General features: G+C 42.2%; 1 protein-coding gene across 7 annotated transcripts in view; it reads left to right on the forward strand.

The window, feature by feature from the left end:
- Positions 1-27,447, forward strand: part of NRXN3 (neurexin 3) — a 1,496,329-nt gene that overhangs the window by 1,118,732 nt on the left and 350,150 nt on the right. For all 7 annotated transcript variants that reach the window (XM_036267618.1, XM_036267616.1, XM_036267617.1 and 4 more), the window contains one exon: positions 6,264-6,445. In XM_036267618.1, the coding sequence (XP_036123511.1) occupies positions 6,264-6,445 (182 nt within the window). The remainder of the gene's footprint in view (positions 1-6,263; positions 6,446-27,447) is intronic.

Raw genomic sequence — 27,447 nt, forward strand, 5'->3', positions numbered from 1 at the left:
TCGCCATAAAATGGAAACACCAAACAATTTCTAGAGTTCTGTATAGTGTATATGATAGCTGTTTGATCTTTACTTCAACTCTTAGAAATGAGTAAGAGAGGTATTATCACCTTCATCATGTGGAAACTGAGGCACGGGAAAGATAAGTGATTGTTATAGAATAGGAGAATGGACCACACTAGTTGAAGTTTCTTTCTTTTGCCAAACTCTAACATATGTTCTATAATAGATACATGTGTCATGGAGTCATTATCCTTAAAAATATTAGTCAACATTCCCAGGGAAATAATGTTTTATGAATTAGAGTCACAGATATACCAAAGGCATCTGTTTATAGACGTCTACTTGGCCCCTTGAAGGTGTGCAGTCTGAATATATGAGGCATTTAAATCAAAGCACTGGAAATAAGCAACTACTCTTCATCTGTATTTCTCTTTCAGAGAATATTCAGTATTTAGAGAAGGTATTTCAAACCTGTGGAATAAAAGGAGGCAGGTGAATACGCTCTGAACCGTCCCTTTATTCTAACTATGTCCCATGAGATGTCATCAGAAGGAATGAGTTAAAAAATAATACAGAAAAGACTGATGAGTAATTATAAAATGATGATTTTCTTTTTCTTTACATTCGTTTATATTTTGCCTAAGGACAAGTATACATATGGTCTTTGCACTTAATTAATGTTCTGTAAAACAGAACATTATGTGTGTGTGTGTGCATGTGTGTGCGCGTGTGTGTGTGTGTGTGTGTGTGTGTGTGTGGAGAGAGAGAGAGAGAGAAAGAGAGAGAGAGAGAGACTATGATGTGATTTAGGAAGTGAGGGGTAATGTGAAACAATTTGACTAAAACTGGGTGTGATTTTATTATCTGAGCCTGTCAAAAATTCACCAAACAAAAATCATTTACTGATTTTTTTAGAGAGAGAGGTAGAAACATAGATGTAAGAGAGAAACATTGATTGGCTGCCTCCTGCATGCTCTCTACTGGGAATGAAACCTGCAACCCGGGCGTATGCCCTGACCAGGAATCAAACCAGTTACCTCTCAGTTCATAGACTGATGCTCAATCCACTGAAGCACACCAGCCGGGCCACATTTCTTTTATAAACTGGAAGCGGTGCCCTATTGCATCATAGGAAATATTGTGAACCTGAATTGATGGGTATTTATAGAATATTTCCACACTGAGATTAAATGACAAAAAGTTGAGGTGGATTAATGAGATGATGCCTAATTGACAGTATGAAGATATGAAAGTGTAGATGAGCCATGTTTTATTGGTTAAGTCAACAGCATTTATTTCCTGAGCATTCACAGTGTTGAGAGAGAGAAATTAAAAAGCCCTGCCTTCTAGGAGATCATGGTACAGAAGGGTTTTCATGTTGTTTGACAATAAAACTTAGTATTTATTTTCTTAAACCTGCATACTGTGTAATTTCCTAGGACTTACTTTGTTTTGCTATGTAAGAAACTAGCTGGATATAAAAATGAAATCAAGTTGTCTATGAGATCATTTCTGAAACAAACTTTATCAGAGTCCACCCTTTAGAATTTAGAGTTTGATGGGTGTAGGGTAATGAATCAGTAGCCACCTGTTGTCTGACCTTGCCTCATACACTTTACAGAGACCAGCCTCATCTCAAACCATTGTCATTTAATAAAATAAACAATCAGCCCTATACTGCCATGTCCATTGTGAGGGAACGGATTTTCTATCTTACCTCTTTCTTCTCTCCGTCATCATCCCCATTCCCACAGACACACAGGTAAGCCTATTAGGGATATAGTTTGGCATAACAAAAAGAGTGGAGATCATTAAGTTAGATATGAATGGATTTCCTGATGCCATTAGATCTTGGGTAAGTCATTTTATAGCTTCCCTCAAATTTAAACTGAGATAGCTTCGGCTACAGGCTGAATTGTGTCATCTCCAAATTCATATGTTGCCATAACTCCCAATACCTCAAAATGTAACTGTATTTGGAAATAGTGTCTCTGAAGAGGTAATTCAGTGAAAATGAGGTCATTATGATGGGCTCTGGTCCAATATAACTTGGTGTCCTCATAAATAGAGGAAATCAGGGCACAGATGGGTGTAAAGGGAAGACCAGGTCAGGATCCAGGGAGAAGACAGACATTTAGAAACCAAGCAGAGAGACATTAGAGAAAACCAACCGCACTGCTGACACCTTGACCTCGGAATTCTAGCCTTCAGAACTGTGAGGGAATAATTTTGTTGTACCTTGTTAGGGCAGCCCTAATAAACTGATACAGCAACAATATCTGAAGTGAAAAATGTAGGAATTTGAAATATTACACCGTATACTATATTATATAGTATTAATATACAGGGGTGGGCAAAAGTAGATTTATAGTTATTGGTATGGAAAAAGACAACACAAACATTTATTAATTGTTGTAGTATTTATTTGTGTTATTTGTCTATTTTCATACAAACAACTGGAAACCTACTTTCACCCTCGCCAGTATAATAAATTATTCATACACATAGCTAGTTTGAGTATTAACATTGGTATTATCGTTAGTATTATAATTAGTATTGTAAAGTACTACCAAAGGTTTGAGAAAGAAATAATTGCTCCAAAGGAAAAACAATAAGCTTATGATAATTCTTTTAAGCAAAGGGGAATTTAATTGTGTTCTTGGAAGCTTAATACTTAGATCAACTTCAATGTGGAAAGCATCATATTCTTTATCACTAATTATCTTCCTTTTCCTAGTGGAGGAACCCTAAATCTGATGAGAAAAAATAAGTTTTAAAACAAGTTTTCTGCTGAAATGTGTTTCTGAAACTATCATTACTTCTAAGAGTCAGACAGAGTCATGATGTATGTGTTGGTCATCACTTCTGAGTGTGTTCAGAATCTATGTGTGATTTTATTTTACTCATACTTTGGTGTTGTGCATGTGTATGTGTATGTAAGGAATCACAGCGGTGATTCCTCTCAATAGTTGGTATCAGATTTAGAAATAAGCACAATTATTTCGTGTCTCTGCAGACTCCCTGGAAAATTCATGATAACATTCCCATGAAATGGTCTAACCAAGCCTATTTGCAGGAACAGGGTTTGCACATAACATATAATTATCTAAGAAGAACGTGTGTGTGTGTTTAATGATACTTATCACCGAATTAAATAATGGTGGACTTTTTTACTCATTAAGAAATTGGGAGAATGGGTAGAACTTTATTGGTTTTGTCCTTTTCTCCCACCAGCTCCTAGGGAAACTTTGGCATTGGATACAATATATAATGTCTTCACTCTGTGCACAAGTTTCAATTCCAGTATTACCAAGCAGATTTTCTGCTGAACTGAACCAATACTGATTCTGCTGGGAAGTCTTTGAATTGAAATCTTCCTTCTAGAATGAATATTGGGACATTCTCTGAAATGTTGCCTCTATTTTTTTCTTTTTCTTTTTCCTGGCTTAGTGATTTTTGTTTTTAATCCTTATTTCTTCAAGAGAGAAGAAGAAACTCCCCATGTGGAGGGAGTCCTCACCTTGCTGGAGCCTTGTCTAAGAAGTGTTGCCTGGCTGTCCCTGTTGATATACTTAACTCTTAGGCAATGTTGTCAGTTTCTACATAAGCCGAGCAGTAAATCTGATTATTTCTTCGCCGAAGATAAAGGATGTTCTTTAAAACTGATGAAATCTCTTCCTTAATGTTCAGTCCCTTCTGTTTTGCTTTATTTAAGGCTACTTTATCATTGTTTTTGGTGTTTATTTGTAAAAATTCCGAGTAGACAAAATAGATCACAATAAACCATCCATGCGAGGACTGCATCGCAGGGCTGTTTGTAAAATCTGTATCACTTATCACTGACCTAGTGCTCCCTAGTGGGTCCCTCTGCAATACAGAGGTTTTGTTGTGTGTAGTTTTTCCATCTGTTATTTCCCCTCCCTTCCTCCTGGTGAGCTCTTGGTCTCCAGGGGACCCCTTAGGGAAGCTTTGTCTCCTGGGTTAGCAGGACAGCCAGCTGCAGGAAGAAGAGGGCGGGGACAAGGGAGGAAGCTCTGGTTCTACCTTCAGCACCACCACCTTTTCTTTTAATCTCTTTGAGTCACCATTATTTTTTTTTTACTAAAACAGTAACAAAATATTGCTTTGAATACTTCAATATATTGGGGAAGAGGTATCAAATGAGATACTCGCAAAGAAAGCAATTTGAAAACCACTGAATGCTATGAAAATATAAGGCCATACTATTATAACCACCCCAACACAATCAGGTGTGTGTGTGGGGGGGGGGTGGGGTGGCTTGTGACACAATAAATAAAAGAAATCAAGAAACTGTATAACTGTATTCTTGCCCGGCTGCTGTGGCTCAGTGGGTCAGACTGTTCCCACAGTCTAATGTTGGCTTTAGAGGAAGTTGATAGTTACAACTTTCTCTCTGATAAATTGTTATTCTTCTTTTTTTCTTCTCAGTTAGCTTTGCTTTCTTGAATGGTTTTATTTACTTAGGAAAGAATAAGGTATTTTATAAATTGTCACAAAATGTCACGGGCTGATTTGCATTTTTGGTGATTCTATACATTAATCACTGAGTAACCTTCAGCTTTCCAAATAAAGATTAAAGGTAGTGGTGATGACATTTGTAATCATCCACAGAAAGGGAATTATTTAAATTCTTCACAGACGGAGAGATAGCAAGGGTAAATCATTATATACATATTTCTAATTTTAAGAAGCTTTGAGCATGTTTGCGGATGGTGGGGAGCAAACATTGTTTTGCAACTAGAATTAACCATACACTTTCCACACCACAAGCCCAAACTCCCCAGATGATTGGAGGACTTTTCAGACATTGTCTGCTACAGACTGAGAAATTCACAGAAAGAAAATAATGTTATGTTACATGCAATATACAAACTGAGCATCTTGAAGCAGCTAGAATAGTGACCTTTCAAAAATAATAAATTAGATTTTATGTGCCTCAGAGTATAATTTGGCTTAGTGCTTAAAAAACGATGACACATGACATATCCTCCTATTTCTAGCCTCATAGCAGTTTACTTTATTATTTCTAAATGAGCTGCATAACTCATTGCTTCTTCAAACAACATCCTTCAACCCGATATTCTCTGTAAACTGTGGGCCAGTGCTGGAGATTTTTAGTGAATGCTAAAGATATCGGAATGCTTCTCTCATGTTGCTTTCAAATATTTTTGAGGATTGGATCAAGTTCGGTGGGAAACGTAGGAGACAAGCTGATCCCAAATGGTCTTTGAACTTGGAGATGAATAGTATATGGAAGTACAGTCTGTGCGACACGTACTTACCAGCCTGGGACCTGCAGGCATGCCCTCTATTCTGGTGACCAAATTGCAATGCTTTTCCTCAAATTCAAATTTCGAAAGTTGTTTAATAAAAACAGATGTTTTCAATTTATGAGACGCAAATGTTTCCTTTATTTTTTGTCCTGCTTGCTTTCTAAGTATTTTTAAATTAATATCTTCTTACTGACCCCTGGGTTTATAACTAATAATAGTAAAAACACAAGTTATATTAGTAAATAATGGGAAAAACACTGATAAACTCACTAGTCATAATTGACAACATCACTTATCATTATACTGAGAATATTTTTTCTGTCCCTTATATCTTCTTCTTGAAATTTAGTTTGGAAAAGAGGGTGGAACGTACGTTATATTATACCACAGAAACACCACTGCTTGGGGAAAATAATAAAGCTAATTTTCCAAAGGCCTCTGAAATTAATTTTTATCATCTCTTCTATAGCAACATTACAGTGAAATGGGCCTATTCTGTTAGTCATGTACGTTGGTTTCCCGAGGTCACACTTTCTTCTCTCTGGGGTGTAGAGCTCCAGGCATGGAAGGATGAGGCCTCTGGACCCTCCAGGTTGCCTTCAGTTTGGTGTGGTATCTCTGGAACTGCTCCCCACTCTGCGGACAAGAATATCCCAAGAGCTAAGTGACACGTACAAAGTGCTCAGACACCACCCGTCAACTGCCCTCTGCCATGAGGCAGCAGGAACTGGAGATGTTCAGAATGTCGCTCGCTGCCATCTGCTTTGTTATTAATTCATTGTGCCTGCATCTTTAATTTGGGGTGACAGCCGCCTTTGGAGGTTGGGATGTCATCCCTCTCAGTCACCAAATACGGGCGTGCGGGGCGTTTCCTCTCCACAGCTGTCTGCAGCGTCTCGGCCGTTTGCCTACATCTGCCGATGTGCGATTCGCCGCCCTGACGGTCCCTCTGTCCTTGTTTTGCAGCGGGCGCCACGTACATCTTCGGGAAGAGCGGAGGCCTCATCCTGTACACCTGGCCGGCCAACGACAGGCCCAGCACGCGCTCGGACCGCCTCGCCGTGGGCTTCAGCACCACCGTGAAGGATGGCATCTTGGTTCGCATCGACAGCGCACCGGGTCTTGGTGACTTCCTCCAGCTTCACATAGTGAGTACCAGGCCTTGGCCTGGAGTCTCTTGTCCTCCTCGTGGTCTGAGTTAGGCAGCCAGACACGTGAAGCAGAACATTCTAGATGGACACAGCAAAGGGGTACATGCTTATGAAAACTGCCTGTGTGTGTCGGCGCCCCATCCGAGGGTGCTCTGTGTGTTTAGCCGCATTCTCTCTTTCATCTGTGAACCCTGAATCCCCTAGGAAGCCTCAGGGATACAAAATAAAAAACTCTTCCCATCCAGACTCCCTTCCTAACCATGGCGTTTGGCCTGTAAGGACACTTTTGTCAGCTGGCTTAAGTGTAAATAAGAGATTTACCTGGGGTAGTTCGTCTTAACCTGGTATAAGCAGCAAAGCCAATTTGTATGTTCATGATCTCTTGGGCTAGGGGTCAGCAACGTTTTTTATAAGGGGCTGCAGAGTAAATCTTTTTGTCTTCGGGGGTCATACTGTCTCTGTCAGAACGACTCAGCTCTGCCATGGCCATGGGTAAGCAGATGTAGGCAATCTATGTTTTAAGTGTCTGTGACTTTTCCAATAGAAAAGGTGTTTATTCAAATAGGCTGCTGGCTGTACTTCGGTGACCCTGCTGGGGGCTGTGAGCTTCCTCGGAGAGATGGGACATGCTTGTGATACAAACTGAGGCCAGAGTGGGCGGGGCCGAGAGCAAACAGCACAATGATCCAAAATCGGTGTATGCGTGTGTATTGTATATTCAACAGCCCTCTTGTGTACAAAACCCGATAGGACTGCACCCTCAGTCTGCAGATCATTAAGAACACAGCACCATTCTAAGAAATTAAAATGATTTGGGGGGAAAATTACTTCGTTATGAGGATAGAAAATATTTTTATAGCAACAATTAACCCATTTTATCACCTGTGCGGGCTGCAGTTAAGAAAGTAGGCTAACGGAGGATATGATTCTCATCCATAAGTACCCCGAGTGCAGCCACCAAAAGCAGAGAGGAATTGTTCTCATTAGTTAGCCGTGACAAGGCTAGAAAGAATGGATTTAATTTGGAGCAATAAGAATTCGGTTTAAATAGCGGGGGAAAATGCAGTTAAGAGGAAAGATCAACTGGGGATTACCTCCAACCTCCAAAAAAGAGGGAAAAAACCCTTTACTGGGGATCTTTGCATGCGGTTTGCTAATGTGCTGGTCTTCCTGGGAAAGCAGAGGGTGGGGCTTCATTGTTGGTCTCCTGAGGGGAAGGGCTGTCTGGCTGGTACCACAGGCAGCAAGCTCAACCCTTGGGGCAGTGCCCACCTCCAGCCGCTGCTCTTCCAACATGCCTTGGAAATAGGAGCAGCTTGAAGTATAAAGCTGGAACTGGAAACCTGTCTGGTCTCTGTGAGCCAGGACAGTGTAGGACTCCGTTTAGTTCAGGGAAGAGCCAGTTACAAGTGATCACTTTCACTTTAAATATGTGGCAGAGAGGTTTTGCATAGAGGTGTGCACCTTGAATGCTTTCTCAGATGCTTCAGGAATCACTTGGTACTATGAGCCCAAGCTTAAGCATTTAAAAAGCCATGCCAAGGAGCACAGAGAACAGCAGCCATAGTTAGTAGGGTTTATCTTTATTTGGCCTGTAAGAACGGCCATCATTTACAAAACTCAGTGAGATTTATGCTGCCTCTAACTTAATGACTATTTCATGGCAGCTATAACTAGGCGATTATTACCAGCTCACTTGCATTTTCCTGGTGATTTATCTTCCTTTCTCATTCAGTGTGACTTAGAAAAATATGATTTGGCACAGCCATGAGCATCTTTTTTGAGAGAGATAACGGGCTACCAGTTTGCCCATTTCTCCCATTGGTGTGTTATAAAGCATCTCTGCTTTTAAGATAAATGTTTTCTGACAGTTTTCTTGCAGTGGGCACTGTTTTGATAAAATGGAGGTGAGGATTCTGGGAAGTTCCAGGAGGATCCATACATTCCATTTTGACAGTTGAAAAGCAAAAGTGCAAGAAATTGTACTTCACAATGTGTAGTACCCTCTTGGATACTGTAGACTTAATCCAGTGGTGCTGCCTCTGCCTGAACATTGTAGAAAAGCCAAACAGGTCATCTGTCCTTCCAAGCTTGGGGTAGAAAAGGACACCATCTGATACTTTTTAGAGAAAAGAAAGAGACCTCATGATGTGGAGAAACCACTGTTCTGGAATGAACCAGAAATGTCGGTGGCCATCTGGAGCATCTTCACTGGTCTAGTAAATTTAAACCATTTTTTAATACCCTAACGGATTATCTCTGGTGTCTATCAGAGACCAAAATTGTACATGACTGTATTCCAATAAAAATAGGCTGCGGGCTCTGCCGCGGTGACCTCCGCCTTCGGGCTGCTTCCTCTAGAGGTGGAAAGGATATGTAATTGACACGGAGTCCAGATGGGGCAGGGCAAAGGGAAAACTCCTGCCACGCTCAGGAATGAAGGAATCCGAGTGGAAGATCGAAAGACTTGATCACAAAACCAAAGTCTTCTTTTGAACATTTACATAGGTGCATCAGGAAAATGAAGCCATAAATACATACCGAGGTACTTTCATAGGACTTTTACAATCTGTAAAGCGTGGATTTGTTTATCGAGCACAGTTTGTTTCCTTACACTAAAGAAAATTGCTCCAAATGAAAGAATTGAAAGGCCATTCATGAAAGCAGAAAGGGTGGGGCAGGAGGGGAAGGATTTGATTCCCCCTTGAGTTCACCTAGGAGGAGAGCGATTGGGGGGGTGATGGTGGGCATGAAGAGGAGATGGAAGTGGGGCGAGTCTCAGGGACAGGGGAGAACAGAAAGAAGTGGGCCTGGGAGAGAGAGGACTGGCTGCCCCCAGATGTGCCCAGCAAGGGGCCGCGTGTGGGCAAAGCTGCTGCTTCCACGTGGGTCTTATCTGTGGAAACAACCAAGCCTGTTTTGGTGCAACTTCTGATTGGTTGTGAAGCTAGTAAGTTGCTCTAAAACAAACTATAAACTCTGAAATTAGCAAGCGCACGCGTGTGTGTGTGTGTGTGTGTGTGTGTGTGTGTGAGAGAGAGAGAGAGAGAGAGAGAGAGAGAGAGAGAGAACATTTGAGATTTCATGCTTTATAAACTGGTGCTGAAAGCACTTTTTAGGAATTCCTGAAGTGTTTTGGGTAGCAGTCACACTGTCATTGGAATAAGCCCTTGTCACCCCCAAGTGATGACATTTGAAGGAAGAGAAAATGCTGGTCCAAGAACATCAGGGGGTCTGGCCCTGAGCTGAGCACCCATTCCCGAAGAACCCGCCTGCCCTGGAGTCCCCGCAGGGGCGGCGAACGGCTCCCCCTGCCGGTCAGCTCCCAGTGCCTCACTCTCCCTTCAGCTTCACCTTGGGAAGGTTTGTGAGGGCAGCAGGCAGGTCCCGCAGGCAGGAGTCCTGGTGCCCACAGCCATGCCTGCCACCTGTGCAGAAATGGACTTCGTGGACGAACCTATGCTGCCCATGCATTACCCTTGCTCTAGGCTACACACTACCCTCCCTCTCCTACCAAAACTTCCTCCTTTCTTTTCCTTTGTCTTCCTGAAATCTCCACACGTTGAAACCTCTTTAGGAAAATAGATACCTTGTTAAACTCACATCCCTCTGGAGGCCCTGACCTCACTTACTGACTAGTTCAAGCAGTACCTGCTTACGCGACCTTCTCACACGTGGCTGGGGTCTGCGGCTCTACCAGAATTCGAGTTTTGTTTGGAGAGTTAGGGGGAAAGGAGGAGAAATGAGCATGATAACTTGGGGATCTATGACACTTGGGGGGATGGCAGGGATATGTGGGGAGAGCTTGGGCGGAATGAAGTCCTCCGTGCCCTAAGGAACGAATTTGTGGGAAAAGGGGTGGAAGGCGACGGGACAATCTGGGCAGGAGCTTAGCCACAGTTCTTCCTATCTCAGGGTGTGCTCAGGTGATCTGTTGTTTCGGCCCAAGGGGCCCAGGCTCTCCTTGCTTTTTCTCGTTTCTTTTAAATCTAAGTTTCCCCACGCATCTGGGCCTCATGGTGGTTAAATAGACTTTGCTAATAAGTTTTGACTAAGACTAGAATTAGATCATTGGCAAAGATCAGAGAAGACCAAGAGATCAAATGATTGAGAGAGGGTGCCCTTCAAATAAGTTTGCATCTCTTCGTTTTTAGTTCCTATTTCCCTGATGCACTATTTTCTGTATCAGCGACGGTAGTAATGAAATCACAGATAACGTATGTTCAACAGAGGCAACACAATGTTTGTTGACATATGTGCACATGAAGCGAAATTCTGGGGGCGGGGAGGGTACCTGAAGGTGGAGGGATTTTTAAAAATTAGTACTTCAGCTATACGTTTGCTCCATTGAAGTCTGTCGCTGAGAAAGGAATCTGCTCAATGCGTGGAGAACAGCTGCTGTTACTTGCAAGTGACACCTGCCGCTGACTCCGTGAGGCTGTGGCGCGGGTCATGGCACACTCACCTCCATTTGTACAACAGGGAAAAACTGAACAGGACCGCAGAAGGGACCGCTGTGGAGGGCCCACCGTCCCGGTCAGGAAACTCCACACACTCCCTTCACCCCTTAGAGGACAGAGGGGTGGGAGAACTGGGCACCCATGAGCTCTTCTTTACATGGTTACTGCAGAGTGTAAAAAAAGGCATCCTATTCATTTCTTTCTCCTTGTGTGCAATGGACAGCAAGGCCTCTTGGATTCGTCCTTGTCAGGAGCAGTGAAAATGCACGTGTCGGGAGACCTGTTTTGTTCGGTCAGAATCTGTAACTTCCGCCTCGGTTCTCCTTCAGCCTTGCGGGTAGTTACAAGGGGGTGGACACAAAGGATGCTGTCCACTGTCTGCCCTTTCCCAACGGCAGAGTGTTCTCCTTCCCAAACTGCCTCCCCTGCAAAAGAAAGGCTGGTAGTATTCTCTCCAGGGTCATGTTCAGGGAAGTGGATATTCATTAAGTTTGGTTTGGATAGTATTGTTATTTCATAATTTATGTCATTTGGAGAGATTCCTGGAGAATAAGAGGAGCAGAGCTGAAAGGGATACCTGGTCTGGCCGTCACATGTATTGCATCTGTAAATCTCTGGCCTCGAAGCTTCATTGGGCCATCTCCGTGGGGGGGATTTATTTTTGTGAACAGTCTCCAACGGCTGGATTTCTCCCCAGTGAACTGAGGTGGCTGGTGGCTTAGATTCGCCTCTGAGTTTGGCCAGGGGCAGAACTGGGCTGGATTCAGGGATGGATTTGGGGAATCAGTGGAGGAGTATAGAGGAGTGTTGGCATTTCAGAGACTGGTAAAGCAAGTAAAGAGAGAAAGAGCAAGAGAACCACAAAGGTTGCCAACAGACATAATTCCGTTTCCCACGGAGCGCTGCGCACTGCCGGTCAGCTCTGTATCTCCTTACAGTGCTTTGTTCTTAGTGAAAGGCCACTTTGGGTTTTCTGGGCTTAGGAGCTTTTCCAGATCACTAGGCACTTCTGTGGAGAGGCCTGCTGGGGATCCCTCTGCAGCCCCCAGCTTAGCCCTTCCTCCCAGCAGAGCTGGAGGAGAAGCTGGGAGAAGCCACTGGAGGTGGGGACTCGATGCACTGACTAGTTATGTAAGCTGGACCCAAGGCAGCTGCCTGAATGGGGCTTGGCGTGCGTTTTCTCAGATCGCTGTTATTCCTTGGATATTTCTATCTAAATCTGTTTACTTTGATTCCTCACTTGGTTTTGAGAGAAAGCATGCCCTGGTGGAAAAATGTGTTTAATTGGAAATGGAAAGCTTTGGATTTGAGCCTCATTCTGTCAGTACTCAGTTAGCTGTTTGGTCTGGAGCAGGACACCTCTCCTCTTCTTTTAAATGGGTACAGAAATATTCTGTTACAGGGTTTTCTTGAGATTCAAGTGAAAGAAAAGGATGTAGAGGTTGTTGTTATTACTGCACACATGTAGAAAGGTAGTTTGCTTGATGAACTATCCAGAAGGTGATACTTCATGAGAGGGGAAAATAAAATACTGAAAGGAAGAATATGTTTCAAAATTGAAAGTAGAACTCCTTTAGCTTTTCCTTGTCCAGGAAGCTTTGTATGTGTCCACTAATTAATTCTAAATGATAGCTTTGCTGGGTAGAGTAATCTTGGTTGTAGGTCCTTGCTTTTCATCACTTTGAATATTTCTTACCACTCCCTTCTGATTTTAAGTATTTTTTAAAAGTCTGTTGGGACTGTTTCTACAAATTTCTATTCTATCTGATCAAAAGCAAATTTTTCTGAATTAATCAAATCTACAATTGAGACTTTTGGGGTGTCCTGTTAGCACATGGCGAAGAACCAGTTTTGTGTGAGAGAAGCCCTTTTAGGGCAACAGGCAAGGTGGGCATCTGCCCCGTCCTGGGGTCTCTCTGTAGGACATGCTGCCCTGCAGTGTCCCATGGTCATGCGTTGTGCTCTCTGCCCTTTGGTGTAATGTTCCAGAGGCTCTCTGCTCAGTGGTAAATGTGTGATCCTCCTAGCCCTGAACTTCTTTCTTTAATTTTATGAACTACAGGAAGTGGAAACATCCTATCTTTCCAAAAGAAGAAGGGAAGGGGGAGGAGGAGAAGTGAGAAGAGGGGGTGGAGAAGGACCTAAAAGCACATATACAAATAAAAGCATTTCATAGATTTTTGATTTCTCAAAATTGGAAATAAATATAAATAATAAATTCATTGGGCAGATGAAATCTATAATAATGCCATCATAAACCCAAGTTGAAGTAGTGTGTAGAAAATATTTAATGGCTGGTAGACATGAGAAGCAAAGGACAAATGGCCATATCTTTGTCATTTATCACGTACACCAGTGACTCTTTGGCTATTAAGTGATACTAGTCATGTTTCAAATCTTTAATGCATACATAAGATGAACTTAGAAAATTTAGGAATAAGAGAATCTAGCTTATGAGGGTTATTCAATACATGCAAATTAAGTATTTTTGTTGTTGTTGTTGTTTGCCAGGCAAGGTACTACGTTTTGAGGATATTATGATCAACTTTTGCTTACCTAGAGCTAACAGACTGGAAAGACCACAGTAACTAAAACCTGAAAAATTAGTTTTTGTGGTTTTTTTACACATTATAAGATGATGTATATGAAACTCTTGCATAACTCCTGAACTATAGTGAGCTTTCAATCATGGATCGCTTGAATGTTATTGGTAATTTTTCTTCAGTTAAACTTGTTTTTTAGGTCAAAGAAAACAGTATTTTATTTTCTTAAATATTGAAAAAGCTTCAATCAGATCTCTGAGATTTTAACTTAAGTACTATAAAACTCTAGGAGGAGTGAGGATGCTACAGAGGTAAAGGCAGACTCATGGTATTCCAGATGAAGACGGGCATCCAATAGCGGATACTTCAAAGTAGCAGAGTCTTGTAGATGTGGGACCTAAAGTGCAGCAAACCAGGAAACTCCAGGCACCATCAAGTTAGTGCTGAGGCTCATATGACTTAATGGCAAGCCAACCTTTAACACCATCGGTTAGGTGAATGATCTCATTGACCCACCGCTTATAGTGTTACTAGTCATGACTCCTAGGGTAGTGTTCAGTGCAAATGCACAAGAAATAACTCATTGACTCCCTGAAGCTGTAGATGATGGATTTTCAACTCCTAGCTGTATTCAGAAGGCATGGGAGCTCACTGTATTGATGGGGGAATTCATTAGCCACCTACCCCATAGCATCATATGCTCAAGTCCTGATGCTGTCACTGCTGCTGTTTCATCTTGTTAGTGTTTCCTGGATAGATGGCAGAGGGGACTGTATACCTGTATTAGCTTCAAACATAGTGCTGACAGCCAGACCTGTCATTTTTCAGCCTGAGATGGCACCCTTGGAGCCTAGAATCACTTAAAGACATTTAGATAAGCCCTGTTGATGGACCAAGCTAACCTTCATCCTGAAGTCAGTTTATGCTCAGGATAACAGGAGATTATTGGCAATTAAGTCTCATGTTCTATTTTTGATTCCTCAGTTAACCTCTTTTAATTCAGTTTAATTTTTTTACTCCGTTTTCTACAAAATGGCAGATAATTTAATGGCATAGATGATTATTTCCTACAGTTACTTAGGACTGTATCTTTAGAGATCATTACACTACTACCATTACTATCACTTACCACTAATACTAATAGAGAAAGTACCAGGTACGAGATACTGTATAAGAGTGTTGTTTACATTAACCAATAACAAGCTCACAACATCTCATTGTTGTGAGTCCCTATTAATATTTTCACTATTTTTTTAAATGAGACAACTAATGTTTAATGAAACTAAAGAATTTTCCCAAGATAACTTTGCTAATAAACTGCTGAGCAGGCCTTCAAATTTGGTTCTGACTCTTAATTACTATAATACTCTTAATGAAGGTATCAGAATAGAAAGTGTAGTGATGATCATGTTAACTCAACACATATTCATGGAACAGCAATCTATTTGAATTTGTTGGAGATGTAAAGAAGTTTAACATAAAGGAGGAAATACAAACTGTACATAAGGCTTAGTTTTAAGGCAGCATCAGCTATATACCAAAGAAGGTAAGTATATTATTGTTTGTAGAGATTAAAGAAATGTTCATAGACAGAGTTGGTCAGATTTTTAATTCTGAAACCTAAGGAAGGAACATGCCAGATGAAGACACAGCATGAGGATCACCTCAAAGGAAGGAGCTACGGGCTGTATTCTCAGTTTGGTGAGAGGTCAGTTTGATCTCAATACATGGCTTGATGAACGGGCAGACAGTATGGAAAAAACAGACAGTATGGAACAGCAGAAAGATACAGGTTTTACAAGCAAGTGGTCACTGATTCAAGACCTAGCTCTGCCTTCAACCAGCTTCATAACCTTGGACACATCATGTGACTTCTCTGTAAATTGGACACAGTAGTAATAACGCCACCTGGCGAGTCTGTGTGAAGAATAATACATGTGAAAATGCTTAATGCATATCTGGTTCACAGTAGACGCACAACTAACAGAAGTTGTGATTTTAGGTTTGTTAAATTCATTTCTTCCCAGGAACTTTAGGCCTATAGAGAGGAAGACAGGAATGTTATACTGATAGATTCCTTCTGGAAGCCATAAGACGTTGAAAGTTTTTGAGTAGAAGATGAAATGCTCAAAGCTTAATTTTTAGGAAGAGTGTTTTGGTATGTTGAAAGAATTTTTATTCTTCTTTTTTTACTGGGTTCAAGAAAAAAAAAAAAAAGCAGATTATGGTTCAAGTAGTCCAGGAAAAGAATTAAGGACTTATTCAATGATGATGATAATAGGAAACTAATGAGGATGAAACAAAAGGGAATCTCAGAGACAGAATCAACGGGTGTTGGTTGCCAGCTGGTTGGATAGGGAAGGGGAGAAGTAAAGAATGTCTAGAATGGGACAGTTATGATTTCATTAACAACAGCAATAAAATGGGGACATTTTAAAAAAAAAAAACAGAACATATTTTAGGATAAGGTCAGAGTTTGAGTTTGGTGTTGCAAAGCATAAGGCATCCAAGAGCCAGTCCGTAGAGATTTCGGGTTGGACCTGTGTGATGAACTCAGGTGAGAGATACAGGTTAAAGGTAGGGACTTGACATTCGTCAGCTGGGCAATGACAGTGGCAACTCTGAGACTGGCTAAAGTCTCAAGGGAGATAAATGAGTGGGAATTTGAACAATATTCTTAACCAGATGAGGCAGAACAGGGAAGGAAGTTCAGAAGGAAAGGCTTCAGGGTCAGGGAAACCTAGGTAGTGAAGTTTTACAAGACCAAAGGGATTAAGAAGGGTTTTCAAATACAAGTATTTCCAGAGGTTTTATTTATTTATTTATTTATTTATGTATGTATGTATTTATTTTAGTCATACCTGTTTCATTTAAAATGAGTTTGTGAGGATGACTTCTTTGCCTTTACTAGTATTTATCATGGGACATACCTTTGCCTTCTCACCAGTCACTCTGCATTTCTTCCCTGTGTGGTTTTCATGGGCATTGCTAACCCAGAGCCACCCACTAGCAGTCATATTATGTAAGTAGTGGAGGTATAGATACTGTTCTGCCAACCTCATAGTATTGTGGGGAAGAATAGATGAGAGAATGCATATGAATGTGCCCTGTTACCACTGGAAGACCTATAAAGTGAAGAAGATTGCTTTCATATTAATAATGGTATGCCTACCTCCCAGCAAAGCTCTTGTTGTCTAAGAGATTGTAGTTGGAGTCCTAGAAATGAGGACCTGAGAGATGCTAAAGTGGTTGCAGTTTCCAACAGGAGGGTTAGCAACCAGGCAAATGGCAGACCAGAGCCAAAATGTGGGTGACCCACCTGGTTGCCTGCTCCTATGAAGTGCTATGGTCCTCAAATGATGTTTTTATCTGTCCTCAGACCTTGCACCTCCTACTCCTTGGAGTGTCACTTTGGGGAGGCAGTTTGTATTTAAGGTCATGCTACAGTTCCCAGAAGAACAAATCCTCTGCACCCAGTGAACACCATGTGCAGTGAGACATGGAATCAGATTACCCTAGTCATTATCTTAGTTTGGATAGTTATATATGTTACTAGTGGTCGTAAAATGATCCAGCTCTTTCTTAAATGCAATACTTAGGTTACTAAACACTTTTGGAAATGAACGCTACTGATGGACTTTTCATGGCTACAAACTCATATTTTTACCAGATGGCATGTATGTTTCCATAATCTCTTCTGTATTTGCTGTCTTATTCATTGCCCAGGCAGTCTGCTAGCTATGGCTAGCTATGGTGTATGTGTCAATTTATTTAGACCTTGTGACACTGTCAAATTGGTGGGATTACCTCTATTTCAGAGATTAAGAAACTAAAGCTCAAAGCATTAAATAATCATTTAATTAAGTAACCATTAAGGAAAGGAAGGAGGACTAAAATATCAGTATGTTTGATTCTAATGTCATATATACTGCTTTCAATAATTACCTATTCAACATTGAGGTCAGATGTGGTGATTTTAGCAGGACCCGTGACTTTGTTTCTAATCCACATGATTAAAAATGGTAAGCAAAGATAGAGGGATGGAGCACAGCTTTTTGGTAAGGTAGGGTACAGAGGTGGAGCCAAGTCACTTTCTTTTTGGATTAAATTTTTTATTTTACATTACATTTTATTGCTTCTCAGTATTTGGTTTTGTCTCAACAGCATTAAGGCACCCAATTATGCCCAAACTGTTTTCTTAAGTGCCCCTATGCAAAATAGGCTTAGCAACCAAGCTGAGGTTTTGAATGCAGTATTGTGGACCAAGAAGTTCAGAGATAACTTTTGTTCCCAGATTTTAACAAAAATCCTTTCAAATGGAGTATATTTGAGCAGAGATTATTGGATCGATTCATTCTCTTATTTCACTATGTGATAAATGCCATAGTAGAAGTCTTCAAATATTCTTGCCTGAAAACCCCAAATCATTTCAAATAATACAGAAAGACATTTAGTCTCTCTGCAGTCAGTATTTATTTATTTATTGTTATTTCTAATTTAAAACCAAATATGTGTGTCTTCACAGCACCTCCGGGCTGTCTTCCATAGGTATGTGAACTTCTGATGTCTAGTGGCAGAGCACAGTGAGGACTTGAAAGGTAGACCTTTACACTGGAAATCACATCTCCTGAAGTGGGAGCAGGTTCTATTCAATATGCCCCTGACTTGACGTCTAATTCCTAGGGTTAGCAGGCTTTCGTGTTTGCTACTTAGACCAGCAGGACCGGAACAGGTTTTGTTGCATGGCTAAACAGCAAAGCTTCGCTTCAGTACTAAAGACTGAAAGAAGCAGATGAGTTTGCTGTGTAATATTTCCTAGAACACAGTACATGATGGGTAAGGGTCCTCGACTATCCACAAAGCACAGCTGCCTTCTAAAAAAGACAAAAATCTCCCTGAGGTTTGGTTGGCAATATATACAGGTGCATATAACAACAACAACAAAGCTTGATATGAAAAACAGCTTTATAAGAGAGGCGGGTAGGAAGAATAGAATTTCCATGTTAAAATAGTCCAGGTAGGCAGAGATTAGTAAACTACGCTAGTGAAAAACAATTTGTGTCCATTCTTTTTTCAACTGGCAGCTACTACGTGTGAGGTCAGGTCTAGGTGCTGGCCACTAGGGTCAATGAGAGAGACAGACTCCCTGTCTTGTGAAGGTTACGTTCTCGCATGGGCATCCTCCGTGGGCACACACAGTCAGAACCCGAGCTCTGCAGAGCTTTGTGAAAACATGATGCCGTGTATATTTAATTAATTAACTTATTAACAGACTGGGGGATCCCCCCCCCAAATCTAATTTCCATCTTTGTGCCTTTCTCATTCCCCAGATCTCCATGTGAACCTCTCTTACCCTTATAATAAAAAAATAGCACTGGGGAGGGGGTCCCACTGCAACCCTCACATCGGCCACTCTAGTTTGTTTTCAGTATCAAAAGAAAACAAAAAAGAATTACATCTTCACCCTCCATTTCTTTTCTTTTTCTTTTTGAAATGACAGTGGCCATTCCTATTGTTTCATTTTGTAATTCTGCAAGATCCCTTCAGAACATCCATCTCTATTTCACAGACAGCAGATTGCTACAGGCATCCACGTAGCACTAACGGAGAAAAAAATACGAGAGAGAAACCAAAATGGACCCAGTGAAAACCCACCCTCCCAGGAAGACAGACCACATTATTTCCAGTATCCTTTTCAAGCCTACCTAGACTGTCATGTCTACATATTAACCTAGACCTGCCCCTCCTGAACCCCAGTTATTTACAAGATCACTCCGAGTGGTGACAGTATCATTACAAATTAGATTTTCCCCTTCACTTAACTGAATGCTACAGGAAACAGAATGAAACCACATGTTTTGCTTTGATTCCCACCCAAACACTGCAAAACAGAGTGTGCGCCTCTCCCTCCAAGCTGTGTGTGTGCGTTAAACACATGCAAACATTAGGCTGAAACACAGACATCGTAAGTCGGCTCTGGGGAAAAGCACAGAAGCCTTTTTTGTTTCTCTAAATCTCCATCTTTCATTTGAGCAAGGTCTTTACATAGATTCAAAGAACATTAGTTTGCCATCATTCTCCAAAGGGCAGGTCAGTGTGTCTCATCCAAAATTACATCCGCACCATGTCACGACAGTTCCCCATTAGGAACTGGAAACCTAGCATTAGCTCTGTCCTTAGACATCACTACCAATTTGTGAGAAAGAGAATACTCCCCACCCACTTAATATATTCAGTGGGAAAGAACATAGGTGCCACAATAGGAAGGTTTCCGTGTGTTAAAGGAGTGTTTGGCGTAAACAGTACATGAACACAGTGTCCTGTGATGTGACCCCCATCTTGCAGGAGTACCTGACTTCTCTTTGAGGCATGCAGATTGCGCTCCCAGGTCCCTCTCTAAGAGATCAGCTGATACTGCAAACCAGTGAGACTTCGTGCCGGGTTCTATGGACATGACTGTACCTGACACAAGCCGGTCAGAGCACTGTGACTTTTCTGTGCTGTGGGGGACAAGATCACAGACCGACCACGAAGTGTTCCTTTCACACTGGAGGAAAGGGTGCGCACGCGCGCGCATGTGTGTGTGTCTGTTTAAAAGCCTAAGCAGAGCAGTGTTGCTCTGTGAACTCAAACTCCCCTGCTAACCACCCAAAGCCACCTTGTGACCTTTGACCTAGAACTACTGGATTTTGGAAACATAGTCACTGCTTTTCACACAGTCCCGTCTGGGAGCACACTCCCACTAAGTCGCTGTGGGTGTCCCCAAGAACTTACTGTTCTGCTCGCTTCTGTCTTTAGGGTCATTGAAGATTTGATTCCCTCTGGGGGGAAATTTCGGCTGTTTCTGATGACTACCAACACAACCAGAGCCAACTGTGCCCTCCACCCTGGTTCTGAACAAGGTCTGCACACTTACATATCCAAGTATATACAGGGCAGCCCTGTGGGGGCATCTAAAATGAAGCTAACGCTCGCCCCAGCGCCTCCTTCCTTCCTGGATTCATTGGATGAAAGAGCAAAAATGAGGTCTTTTCTTCCATCGCATTCCCCACTGTTTGCCAATATTGCACAAACAAACCCGCTTTCCTGCTGGGCTGAGTCACGCCATTCCTGATTCCCAGGAGTCCCTGGTCGTCCATGTGTCTGTGCGAGGGGGGCTGAGAATGTGCCCAGCTCGTGGCCCTGGGGCCTCATCCAACACACAAATATACTTGAAAGTACAGATATATTACACACAAGCTGAGATTTTTAGTTTCTTTTTAAAAATTGGCAGGTTCAGCTAAACTGGGCCAGTGTTCCTATGTCCAGCTGGAGACCAATTGGTCAGCAGTTGCCATTTTTATGGACGTGCCCCTCCAGCCACCCCACACCCCACTCACACTCTCCGTCACACATCACCCAGATTCTTCATTCATCTCTTTGCTGCCCTACCCTGCAGACATCTGACTTGGTGTCTCCTCTCATACAGAAGATATAACTGTCTGCGGTTATACCTTCACATATATATAAATAGTGCCCTCAAATATTTTCATAGACATAGCTGTTTTTTGAAAAAATATTTTTCTTTATTGATTTTAGAGACAGAAGAGGGGAAAGGAAGAGAAAGGTAGAAACATTGATGAGCGAGAACATCAATCAGTTGCCTCCTGCATGCCCCCATGGGGGATCCAGCCGTCACTTGGGCGTGTGCCCTGACCGGGAATTGAACCAGCAACCTCTTGCTGCATGGGTCCACACTCAGCCACTGAGCCACACCGGCCTGGCAACATATCTATTTTTATCACTTACTTTAGAAGAGCTTAGAAGTGGACTTTTACATCACTACCCTAAGGGTATATGTTTGTCTTCTGAGACGTATATGGGGCTCACATATTCATGTTTCATGCATCTAATTTATCAGGTAGAATAACACGTGTAATGATATTAACTCAATGGTTGAACTTTCTGGTACTCAGTCTTTGTATTGAACACAACATGGTAAGGTATAAATGAATATTTTATTAATTTCTCTGAGACAAGTTGGGTATCATTCCTAAAATCTGACATTACATAGAACATGCATAAAATAATACATTTCACAAGATTGGTGTGCCAGATCTTCTTGACTATTCTTGTTCTCCACTCAGGAAGAGTCTTCACACACATCTCTGATTGCATAGCCTTGTCCTAGGGGGCTGCCTTGTGGGGTGTTCCTGAGAGACCCAGTTTCTCAAGGGAGTTAAAGGTGACACATGGTTGAGGAACAGAGTTGTTAATCTCTGTGTCTTACTCAAGGGCTTTGGGCTATCTGTACCACAATGCTTCAGATGTCTCTCCTGGGGATTGCTTTGCTTGTTCCATTCCTCAGACAGTCAAGGATTTCTTTCTCCACCTCCCGACAATTTGATCAAACTTTTTTCCCATTGCTTCGGGCCATTGCTTCCAGTCATATCATCTTCTGAGACTATGAATATAATTCTTTCCCTTCCATTATATTGTTACCTTGAAGGTATTTATAGGCTGTGATCTAGTCCCCTGGAGTCACTGCTTTGCAAGACTGATACATATAGCTCTCACCACTGCTCCTCATGTGTTTTATCTTCTGGCCTTTGTAGCACTTTTTTTTTTAGCCTGTCTCTGTAGCTTCTCTGATATTTCAGTGTACTTCCCAAACTAGAGAGGTCAGAGTCGCCCACACCCCAACTGTTATGGTGAGTATCTGATTTTAGAAAGGGAAATCAAGGGAGAGGATTACCTCATAACTGAACCGAATCTATTTTGTCATTCAGAAAAATAGACAAAAATGGTAAAGCAAAGCTAATAGGGCACTGTCAACATGTTCTGTGTTTTAAACAATTTTTTGTTTTGTTTATTGATTTTAGAGAGAAAGAGGAAAGGAGAAAGAGAGAGAAACATAGATCCATTGTTCCACTTATTTATGCATTCATTGATTGTTTCTTTTTTATTGATTATTTAAAGAAAGAGGAAGGGAGAGGGAGAGAGAGAGAAAAACATTGATGTGAGAGCAGAACATCCACCAGCTGCTACCTGCACCCCCTGTGGGGATCGATTCTGCAACCCAGGCATGGTCCTCATTGGGAACGGAACTGGCAAACTTTCATTGCATGGGATGACACCCCCCCACATGAGCCACATTGGCCAAAGCCAATGGTTGATTCTTGTATATTCCCAGACTGGGGATCGAACCCGCAACCTTGGCATATGGGGACGACACTCTAACCAATTGAACCACCTGGCCAGGACCATGTATTTTAACATGCTGTTAGAATAATCCTGGAAGCTTCAGGGGAAATGGAGATTTTCCTGAGAGAGAACATCTTGCTTCTGTTAGATACTTGTAAATGTCTTTTAGAGTAAGATTTCTTTAAAAATTTAAGCTTCAAATATGGTTTGTAATAAGTGTTTTTCCCTATAGCACAGAAGTGTTTAAACCAGTATTAATATTAATATTATGGTTATAAATAATATTATCCCTGTCTCTGTGGTTTAAAATTAAGAAACATTATTAGGCATTTAATCTGAGGAAGAAAAAAATCAAATTGCACCATGAATTACTAGCTCTTAGTTCCGGTCCCTGCCTGATGGCATTGGCAGCATTTCATCCATGTGGCAAACGGGGTACAGCTTCTGGGGGGCCAGTGAAAACAGTAAAGGCCCTGGTAGGCTCTCTGCTACCAATAAATACATATTTATTTATTATGTAGAGTATACATATGCTAATGTGTTGTTTACATTATAAAACACACAGAAACATCAGAATTTTTAAGAGAGTAGATGTTTTGGTATTTTTTCCATGGTGCCAGTGAACCAACCTTGGCACCCCTGGGATGCCTACTCCACTTTGGAGACACTGCTCTGGCGGCATCACCGTGCGAGCCTCTGTTGTGTTGTGCATCTAGCCGGAGCGAGCCTCTGTTCCCAGGAGGAAGCCCGGGATGAGCAGTTAGATGCTGGAGCACACCTAGGAGAATTTGTCTTTCAGATACATCTTCCAGACTTGAAGATGAGGAAGCCTGAGTTAGGGTCACAGATTTGGTTAATGAGAAAGCTGGGGTAAAGGCAAGCCCCATGCTTCTCAGACTACGATGCATAATGAAAAGACCAGTTTTCTGTTCCAGCTGGAGTTTGAGGAACCTGGGGACTGAGCTCCTGGATGATGGGGAACGAGAGGGGGAGTGGCAGAAATTCTTGGTGCCGTATAGTTCGCCTGGGTGATCTCTGCTCCTTCAGGATCCCCTCTCTTGAGCCCTCTTCACAGGTTCTCTGTCGCTCTCCAGCTTATATTCCAAGCTTCTGATTGAACAGCAGACCTCTTTAACAAGAGCCCAGGTGCTAGAACCCCATTTTCTGAGTTCATTTCCTGACTCTGACTTAACAGTGTCACTTCATAGCTCTGTGACCTTAGGAAACTCACACAACTTCTCTGTGCCTCAGATTTCTCATCTGTTGAAACTGAGGATGATAAAGTCTCATATGGGTTGATGTGAGCAGTGAATGAGACGACCCCTGCAAAGCTGTCAGCCCCCTGCCTGGCCCCATCCTAAGGGTCCTTTAGATGTTGCTGTTATTACTGTTAGCATTTTATTAATAATTCCTCTTGTAAGTTCAAAGCACCTTGCCCCATATCATTGCACTTTATTTTGTAACAAGCCCTCTGGCTAAACAGGGGAAAGCAGTTTCCTTCCCAGTGGCTCACGCGTATACTGATGGCCAGAATCAGTCCCGAATCCCAGGATGCCCAACCTGGTGTCCTCTATCAAACTACATTTCCTTTCAAGTTGAGCCCTCTGAGTCTATACCCTGTTTAACAGAGCGGGAACACAGACCCCATCATGTTCTTTTCTTCTCGTCCCCCTGAAGCATCTCCTCTCTGTGCACGGGGCTCTGTCGGCTGAAGCCCACTCAGCCTGGCGAGAACGGCAGCAAGGGGTTAAAGGGGACCTGTCCACCGCCCGAACACCCCGAGTTAACACGGAGCCCGTGTTACCACCTGAGTAGCTCCCTCCCATAACTAGCCTTCTCCACCCCTTTGCAGCGTGTCCATTTTCCCCAGCCTGCGGTATCAGGGAGCGCTATGAAATGATAAGGGGGCTTGCTTTCGGTTACATATTGCGAGAGGGTGAGCAACATTGAGTGCTTGACGCTGGAGAGGGCATGTTACTGCTGATTGTGGGAACTCCCTATCAGAGGGCAATCATGGGACAGGACTCGGCTCAGACGCTGCCCCCCTTCCCCAGAGGATTATTAATGGGCCTTCATACCTGGGAGGACAGATTACATGTCTGGGCGATGCGATAATGAGGGATACGTCACTTATCATAAGCCGGGCCCGGCACCTGGGGCGGGCAGCTCTGTTCCATGCATGAGGCAGACTCCCTGCTCCAGAGACAAAAGGAAAGTGGCTGTCTCAAATTGTCACCATGGGCGCTGGTTGGCCATCGCTACTGAATAAAGAAGGAGAACTTGCTGAAGAAGAGTGTCCGATTGGAGCGCTGAGTCGTGCTGGCCTGTCCACTCGTGCATGGATGAAACGCTGTTCTCGGCGCGTGCGCGCGCGCCGTTCAGAGGCTGGTCTTCAGGGCTAGTCCTGCTTCTGCCTCGTCTTCCTCCACCCGTGGGCTTCCACCGGCTCCCGGCCTGGTGTTCTGAATGGAGAGAGGAAGTGCGTCTCTGAGCCCCGTGTGATGTGGTTCCTGTGCCCCTGAGTGGGTGCCAGTGCTGCATCAGTCCAACCAGCTAAGGCTCACGGCTGAGCGGAAAAATGCATCTGTGGTGTTCACACTGGTGGGCCGGGTAATTTAGCCTCTGCATTGGGATTGAACCACCTACCCCATGACTCATGTTATTCAAAGGACAGCCCAAGAATAAATGCAAAGAATCTCCCTTTAGAGTTCCCTTTTTCTAAGGCCCTTTTTGGATTTCCTCTTTGTTACATTGTATGTGATTAATGTAGCTAATCACAAATGTGCACTTTGCTCCAGCTGGAGTGTAGGTGGGAGTTGACCTGGGAGGGAAGAAGACCCTTTTCAAGGAGCAATTAGACACACCTTCAAATATCTCCTAATTTCCCTGTCATGCAAAAGCCCCACGTGAGGTACAAACCCAATTCAGATACTGCATAAGAATCGAAGCATCCTTCAGGCGGAGTGGCTAGTATCTTATAAAAATGCCCACTACTTATAAAGTGTGGACTGAAGGCAGGGGTGTGCAATTGAGAGTGCCCGTCTCCTTTTTTTTTTTTTTTTCTATAATGCCCCCAATGGTCTCAAAGGTAGAAACTATTATCTCCATGTTCCAGTTGAGCAGCCGAAATTCAAAGAAGTTAAGTGGCTTGCCAAAATTCCTGCCACTCTCAAGCAGCGGCCACAATATTTAAATCCAGGTGTACCTAGAGCGCAAGTCCAGGTTCTTGCTCCTTCCTGGGATTTCCTAGTACCAACACAGGTAATTTGGGAAGGTCAATCTATTTCCCCCTAAGTAAATAGTAAATTCATGGAGGCAGTATCTTTCAGAACAATCTTATTCTGTTTAAATATTGCTTTTGGCAAAATCTTGCCATTTTTATATCATTTTATGATTATGAGTGTGTGTATTTCAGTAGACAATCAGTTGCCTGGTAGACATCACCAATTGGCAATGATAGATAATAACTGTGACCCAGACTAAGGACAAGTGAGCATCCCCCCGCCTTCTCGTGGATGAGTTCCTAGAATTTGTTATACACCTACTGAACTTGAAAGCCCATGTCAGGAAGATACTACTTTTTTTTGTGGTTGTTAAGCTGGCTTAATCAACTCAGAAAGAATACCCAGAATTCTCAGTTCTTGAGTCCCTGTGTACCCAAGCTCGAAAAGAATTAAATTTGCAGTTGAATGTTAATGTTGAGTTAATATTAATAATGTTGAGGAAAATAGATGGTCAGCTAGAAACAGCACTCTAAACCTAATTTTATTCATCAGTAAGTCAAGAAACTTTTTGTTTTTTAAATCTTGAATTTGTCATTCAAAGTAATCTGATTCAAGGAGGTAGAGGAAAAAACAAAAACCAAACAAACTCCTTTTGCTGGGAGGATGGCGGCATGGGCCCAGTGCAGAAGAGCACGCAGGACAGGACACGTTGTGTTCTTGGAGAACACAGTCTAGCACAGTGTTCGATGAAGCCTGTAGACAGCATGGGCCAGATGGACAGTTTACGATCAGCCTATTTGGTATGCCCATGTATCTCCTTGAAGGACAAGTGAAGATAAAAGGGACTCAATATTTAAAAGTCAAAGTACATGACTCAAAACTTTATTACACCAGCTATCTCTGTTTTAATTTTCCATCAAATGATGGTAATGAAAATCATATGGTAACAAAAATAGTTTTCTTTACTGAGCACCTTTTATGTGCCAGGCAACGCATTAAGGGCCTTCATGCATGAATTATCTCGAGGCCTATAGCAATCCTATAGAGTATATACTATTGTTATTGATGCTGTTTTATTTGTTTATTTTTAAAAATATTTTTTTACGGTGAGCAAAACAAAATAGATATTTAAAGCTGTGGTATGTTTTATAGAAATAGATAACCAGAATAAAACTTTATTTAGGAAAAAAATCTGGAACTGGTCTGCAGGTCCCTCCTGTTCTACAATACTGTCTTTCTTTTCAAGGTGATTTTGTTAAGATATTCAGTTTTAATACTAATATATAATTTTTCTAGGGTGTGCTTACCAACAAAACTTTCAAAGAATCGTATTGGTATAGAGAACTATATAAGATCTCAGAAGATTATTTCTGGCTTTCTATGACTAGATGCTCTTGACACATTTTTATCAATCATACTTTGAAAGTGCTTTGACATAGTAAATTCTACCAGGCTTCACTGAATAATATCACGTGTTTTCCACCAAAGGTCACACTTTCAATTTTGGAGATCTGTTGGCTAGTAAGTGCTTAAGGTCTCAAGTAGTATTAAGTGAGCAAATACAAAGAAACATCACAACGTGAACAGTC

The sequence above is a fragment of the Molossus molossus genome, unplaced genomic scaffold (genome assembly GCF_014108415.1).
Source record: "Molossus molossus isolate mMolMol1 unplaced genomic scaffold, mMolMol1.p scaffold_m16_p_1, whole genome shotgun sequence".
In the NCBI taxonomy this organism is placed as follows: domain Eukaryota; kingdom Metazoa; phylum Chordata; class Mammalia; order Chiroptera; family Molossidae; genus Molossus; species Molossus molossus.